Source organism: Penaeus chinensis, chromosome 25, assembly GCF_019202785.1.
Source record: "Penaeus chinensis breed Huanghai No. 1 chromosome 25, ASM1920278v2, whole genome shotgun sequence".
Lineage (NCBI taxonomy): Eukaryota > Metazoa > Arthropoda > Malacostraca > Decapoda > Penaeidae > Penaeus > Penaeus chinensis.
Genome location: NC_061843.1, coordinates 20,849,561 through 20,856,964, shown reverse-complemented (window position 1 = coordinate 20,856,964; position 7,404 = coordinate 20,849,561). Strand labels below are relative to the sequence as shown.

Below are 7,404 nucleotides of genomic sequence, written 5' to 3'. Positions count from 1 at the left end.
TAATGCATTGAATGTTTTAAAATGCTAGAAATAATTGAGCTCCATAGAATTAATGATGTGGAAAAATGATAACATTTAGACATTCTATCTAATAATTAAGATATAAAAAAATGGCTCATATCTACATATAAATATTTGGTATCAAATACCACATACTCACTAGCATAATTATCATTTTGCTAAGGACTCAAAAATGATATGAATAATCACCATCAGCATTAAAATAAAACAATATTTAAAGCAAGCAAGATTTAGATCTATATGTAATGTACGAGATTTTTTTTTATATTCGGCAAGACACATCATACTTTTTAATTTAGCAAAAAATAAAAACTGTAATGTTAACCCAGTTGCGATGGTCATGTTATGTGTCTGTGAGTTTTCTTGTTTAATTCTTTTTACAAATAGATGGCTGCACTTGTACTAAGTCACCAATGAGCCAAATAGGAGTACTGACTGTCTCGCCGTTTACCCTTTTCCTTGATTTACGAAAATATTTACGTTATCTTAATTTGCTATTACTATTGTTTATAAGATTATAATAATTATAATGTTTATAATAAAATAACACCATTGATAATCATAGCACTAGTAAAACATACATTTCCCTGCCAATTCAAGAAAAGGTGAAATAAGGTAAGGCAGAGCCATCTATGTGTAGAGACATTTCACAAAAAAAAAAAAAAAAAAAAAAATTGCACAGCATTTTCCCCATTTTTTATTCATTTTCCCTAGCGGCAATGGGTTAAGAATATAACTCAATCAATTCATGAAAATATTAAGTTATCCAGAAAAAAAATCAAGTTGAAATAACATTACAAAAAAGTACATGGATTCATCCAAACGCCTATAAAACATAATTAATAAATAAAAATACTTATTAAAGTAAATCCCACCAATTTTCTGTCATTATCTATTCTTCCAGTTCAACAAAGGACACACAATATTCATCTGGCCCTTAAGTTATACTCCTCCTATATCTCTAACTCATACTATGAAGTCCTGAACTTAATAAAAGAAATATGAAACGAGAATCAAATAAATAAGCGATCGCCACCACAAGGAACTAATCTAGCGTAGGTATGGAAAGGTCAAAAATCCTCTCACAGTTCCATCAGGATTAAGAGAGGTTGACGGATCATGGGTTGCCGGAAGTACGGATATCTACTTGTATATCACGGTTTATCAAAAAATATATAGCTATTCACACTGTACACTTATCTTGTTGATTGACTCAGATCCCTTTAGCTTGCAGGGAACAAAATTATTTAACATTAACTTACTCTTCATCTACTATTTATACACTATTCATTAAGTAATTAATTACTCACTTTTTCATTTGCATACAATATGCACTAATTCATTCATCCCTTCATCTATTATTTATACAATGCATATCATTTAATCAGTTATTAGAAAAAGAGCTATCCATCTATGTTTTGATTAGTCACCTTTGTTTCCTGGATCATTCACCTAATTTTCATTTATCCATCAATTTTTCTTGCTGTCATTCACTTCTTTATCAGTGTTTATTTTCTATCTTCTAACAGTCTAATCATTCAGCTTTTCTGTATTTCTCCTTAGTTAATGATACTTTCTTTATAATTTATCATGCTTCTTTACATTATCAACTCATCTTGTTCAGCTTTCATTTAAGTTATTCCTTGTTTGCATATTCCCTCTGCATTTTTACGCATTTACCTACCTACCTTTTACTCATTTACCTTCTGCTCATCTTTACTAGCCATTCTGTTTTACCATTCATCTATTATTTGTTATTTTTTTCCCCATTATCTTTTCTTTTTTTTTGTATTCATCAATTATTTAGTCATCATTCCATCATCAATTCTTCTTATTCCTCCACCCTCTGTCTCTAACATCCATAAACACAATTCACCCACTATTTATTCAAGATTATAGCATTAGATTCATCTCATTCACCCCCAGCCTCAATCACCGCCCTTTGGTCCAATCCACGTGCTCAAAGTTCCACCTCTGCGACTCGCTGTATGTGTCACACTTGCTAAGGGAAAGCGTGTCTGGATTGCTCTTCGAAGGGAGGTCGAGGCACCAGCCGGTCTGCTTGTGCTGGACCTGTTGTGGTCGAGGAAGGGATATAATGACTGACTGATGGCTAGGTTTATCAGCTGATGGATTGATGGATGAGTTGAATAGCCCCACAAGAGATATAGGCTCAGAAATGCCCTCTGCAAGATCTTCATCTACTGATTTGTTATTATTATTTTTTTTTTTTACTGTGTCAAAGCAGCTAATAATGGATGGTATTTCTCTACACATAAAGTCAAAGTAGTATGACTTCATGAAACAAAGTGGTATTAAAATCAACTCTGCATGAACATCTATGATTATTTGAATATCACTGCCATCAATCTTGTTATTATCACAACCGATATCTATACTGTTATTGTCAATATCACTACTATTACTCTCAATATTACTACTATGTACTGCAATGAATAATGAGCTTTTGATGATATTACTAATGATATAACTTCAACACTTTCTGATGCAATACCAGCATTATTACTATTGTTACAATTTCTATTGCAATTCCATCACTAATAATATTGTGAATATAATTGCAACATCAATATCACCACAATTCCTACTCTGCTGTCCCTATAAATATTCCTCTTCTATACCTGCTTAGTGTCCTCCTTGTAGCTCCACTTCTGCCTCTCATATTCATTGCAGGCCATGATGCGCACCTGCGGATTCTTGGCTGATTCTGCGTCAGGGGCGTCTAAGCACACACTCTCGTCAGTCATGATGTAGCCTTTATTAGGGTGGAGTGGTAGAAAGAGAGAAAGTTATTTAATTTGAATTGGTATTTAACTAATGAGAGTATATTCAATGTGAAATTCTGAAAAGCAATTTACAGGATCTAAAATATATGTAATAGGAAGGAACATATATTATTATAAGATTTAGTTTATAAGAAAAGAGCACATATTCTTATCTACCATGATATACACTATATAAAAGTGGTGGGAACTGAAGTTAGAGGTCTATTAGGATCTGATGTATCCTGTAATATATTCCTTTGCATAGAGTCTGGTGCAGGATTTCTGTTTAAAAAATGGCCACAACAAATCCTGTGGTTCATTTAGCATTACTCAAAACAGAATACAAACCCTATGTAACTTGTTTTATGACCCAATTATGACAGGAGTTCCAAGTGCCATACTTACTACTCTCTCTATGTTCTTGCAGCATAAACAATTTTGTAAGTAATGAGGCTTAAAATAGGTTTTAAGACACATGACACATGATGCTGAGAATTCACCTAGCATGAGGTGTGGTGCACCTTGACATGATGTGGCAAAGTCAGGAAAATTTAATAGCATAATGTGATATAATGTAATTGCAGTAGTTATGATAGAGAATGTATGAGGACAGATTATGAATAAAATAACTTTTTGGTTAGGGCCTATGACATATCCTTTATTAGGAATTGGGAATAAAGTAGTTATTTTACCTCACTATGTATTTCTACACAATTTGACTTTTTATGGTATGTATACTATAATTATGGAAGTTGCGAACAAGATATTAAATGGACTATAATATAATCTTCACTATGATGCTGGTGATTCATCTTTGCATCTTAATGGCATCTAATGGGATTGTGATGAAAATAATGATTTACCTCAATTTTGCAATATTGAATTGATTTAAAATACAGTGTTATGAGACTGTGAATGGTACATTTATAATGTGGATGATGTAGCCTGATAGAGAGTAATGCTATATACTTACACTTCTATTCAGAGACAATTGGGACACCTTAGACAGAGAGCCTAATGGGCAGCTCGAGGTGATTGGCTGACAGGTACAAGATTCCATACAAGATTCTCTGTCTAAGGTGTCCTAAGAGTCTGAATGTGACGGATTATTTATTATATCTGTGATTTTCACGGAATGTAATAAAAATAATTTAAAAAATCAAGGAACTACAGAGTACTCAATAATCATCTTTTCAATAAAAAAAATAATCAAATGATAAAACTACACCTTTACCTTTTTTACTAAATACGAAGATCTGTGATGGGTAGACCTCATAGACGCACTCATGCAAGACAGCTGTGCCCGTGGGTTGGTTTGAGCCCCCTTTACCCATTGGCCTCTGGAGACATTTGCCCAAAGAGTCATGGCGGATCTGTCGAGGGAATGAATTGTTTTTACTGTGTTTGAGCAAGGACAGCAAACTATTACTGTCATGTGAAAGCTGCAAAGCTGGGATGTTTCATAGGGGTTTGGGTATAGCAGTCAGTCTGAATGTGTAATAAGGGAATAATAAGAACTGAAAATGTGAGACCGTTAACAATAGGGTCTGGGGGGAGAGCCAATATTACAGAGGGATTTTCCATGTGTTTTGGAGGAGACCGTGGCACTTAGCTTGACTAATACTGTAGGCATGACACCATAGAACAAGTAGGAGATGCAAGCTCTCATGGTTTCAGTAAGGAAAAAAATGGTATTCATATAAATATACCTGAAGATTTATGCTCAGTAATAGTAAAGATGGCATTCATGTATCTTTTTCTATATAAATATATGCTGCATTCTTTATATGTGAATATCATATTTGTATTGATATGTTTCCAATACATATCACATTGAAATTACTATCAGTAATATTAGTAGTGTCATTAGCATTGATATATTATAATCTATTATGAACAATAAAATTACCTAAAAAGATAGGAAAAAGAGAAATTGTAAATTATACAAAAAATGTGCATACATATATATCAATCATTTTACATGTCTGTCTATATATCCTTATATCTACTTATCTATGTACATAACAGCAATACCAGATTACCCACCTTGCCCACAAATCTATCTTTTGCAGGGAAAAAATTCTCTGGCCAAATATTCTGTAAATACCACTCAAAAGTGTGGCAACTGAGACGGTCTCGAAGCATGACTCGATCTTTCACGACAACATCACCTCGGACTTTTGCAGCCTCTGTGGAAGGGAAAGTGGGACATGTAACCGGTGTCATTATTTTGGTATTGTCAAATAAGACTAAAATTGATTTCTCTCTGACCCTATCTCTTTCTGACCCTTTTTTTTCTTTCCTACTTCCTCTCCCTCTTCCTCTCCCTCTTTCTCTCCTTCTCCCTCTTCCTTCAAGTGATATTCTAATATAATATAATTCATCATTGCATTAATATACAAATACATCACCTTAAATAATATTTACAAAAGCATATATATATGTCATGTTACATAAACTTTACCTCATGTAAATCTTAGAATCTTAGCAGCCTTACACTGGTTTTGAAACAGAGCTAAATCTCACACTTTAAATATAGCCCCATATCTTGGGTTGATTTTGAAACAGAACTATACCACATAGTATAAAGTTAAATAAAAAACATGACCAGAATGTGACAACATGCTCGCAGTTTTTGAAACAGATCATCCACACTTTTATAGAAACCTCTTGTCAAAATTACATACCTGCAATTATTTTAGAATAGGGCTAGCATTATAAGATATTCTCAAAAAAAAAAAAAAAAAAAAAAAATATATATATATACATATGTGTGTGTGTTTATATATATATATATATATATATATATATATATATATATATATATATACATATATATATATATATATATATATATATATATATGTATATGTATATGTATATATATATATACATATATGGATCATGGAAATGGATATGGAAAAAATGCAACCACAAACTTCACTTTCAAGACACACTTATCATGGCTGAAACATAATCCAACCTCTCAACTATCACATACATGCACACAAAACTTTATACCTGCATTGATTTTGAAGTAAAACTCAGCCCAGTCATCAAGCCAGACCAGAGCAACACGTGCAAGATTCCTGTAGAGGACGCCCCCTACCCCCCCTTCCCCAGGGAACGTATAGGGGGAGCTCTTCCTGAATACATGGCCGACGTGGCTGCAGGGGGCTATCTCAATCGAACCGCCACACATCCAGACCTGAGGAAGAGTACCTGCATTAGGCCTAAAATGTTGTATAGGGTACTTAATACACATACGATCTTGCATTGATACTGTAGCTCTAAATGAAGTTGTTTATATGGAAGAAGAAACGTTTCCATCCAGAGAAAGTTTGGCAGATTATGGGTTTAATATTGACTTGTGCTGCAGAAATTGTATGAAGGAAAAGGAGCAATTTCACAGGTGAAGATTGTGTAATCATGTTGATACAGATGTAACAAGTAGCTGTTGACTAAGACATTTGCTGAAGTGTTTTTCATGGAGTTGTAGGATAAAAGTATTTATTACACTGTGCATATGATTACCAAAAAGTATCTTTGTCTCACTGTGAATATATAAAGTATAGTGTATACCATACACCTTGAAAATTACTGCAAAAAATCATATTTGAATTAACTTAGAAACTTAATTTTGTCTTAACTCATATTAGCCTTATTAAAACAGCAGCTTAATCCTATTTAACACAAACTTCATACATTTCACTAACACTTTTTTTTTCTTTCTTTTTTTATGGTGTAGTCTCTATCTACAATGACCTTAACAATAATCTAATATAACATGACTAACTCAATACTCTCTTATCTAGTTTTTTTTTATTCATTCACATTTTCTAAATTTAAAAAAGTTCAAGTTTGTTTCCCTACCCTGAATGACATTTCCAGGTTCTCTCCGCCCCATACATCCATATTGCGATCATAAGCACCAATCTTGTAGAAGTAGTCCTTGTGGATGCTGAACAGCCCTCCTGCCATGGCTGGGGTCCTGGGATTCGCAGGAGGAGGGTGGTCAATGCCATGTTAGGTATGATGTTGAATGGTATGTGGAAGTTTATCAAAATTTAATGATGGAAATTGTAATTTGTTATAACTTAGTGAAGTGCTTGAGTTTAAATTGCAGTACAAGAAAAGATAAATAGAAAGATGCAGAAAATATGTTAAAGTTATATAAAAATTATGTATCTGTTGCATAATACTTATAAAGAAAAAAAACATATATTTCTTTTTATAAATACAACAATGTATTCCACAGACTCTGACAAAAGAAAAGAAAAGAAAAAAAGAAGCTGAAAAGTACCATAAGACATCCAAAAAGTGTCATAACTTAACTTTTTTCAGTTATTATGTAATACCAAACAGGCATGGAATCGTACATGCCATGGAAGAGTTATTACTCCCAAACCATTTTTTCTTTTTTCCCACTTTCTGGATTTTTTTTTTCTTTTCTTTTTTATCTATTTACCAGAGTCTGTAGAACAAATTATAAATAACAGATGGAGAAGGAGGAAGAGGAGGAGGAGGAGATGGAGAAGAAGGAGGAAGAGAAGTAGGAGGAGGAGTAGGAGTAGGGAAACGAAACAAAAAACCAACA

The 7,404-nt window shown here is 33.2% G+C and overlaps 1 protein-coding gene across 1 annotated transcript in view; it reads right to left on the bottom strand.

Annotated features, from left to right (window-relative positions):
* Positions 1-663: 663 nt before the first annotated feature.
* The window catches only part of LOC125038752 (polypeptide N-acetylgalactosaminyltransferase 1-like), a 65,626-nt gene continuing 58,885 nt past the window's right edge, over positions 664-7,404 (bottom strand). Inside the window, exons 8-13 of the mRNA XM_047632325.1 lie at positions 6,681-6,798; positions 5,829-6,015; positions 4,854-4,996; positions 4,042-4,180; positions 2,664-2,797; positions 664-2,094 (exon numbers count right to left, since the gene is read on the bottom strand). Coding sequence (XP_047488281.1) covers positions 1,954-2,094; positions 2,664-2,797; positions 4,042-4,180; positions 4,854-4,996; positions 5,829-6,015; positions 6,681-6,798 — 862 coding nt within the window. The 3' untranslated portion in view covers positions 664-1,953. The remainder of the gene's footprint in view (positions 2,095-2,663; positions 2,798-4,041; positions 4,181-4,853; positions 4,997-5,828; positions 6,016-6,680; positions 6,799-7,404) is intronic.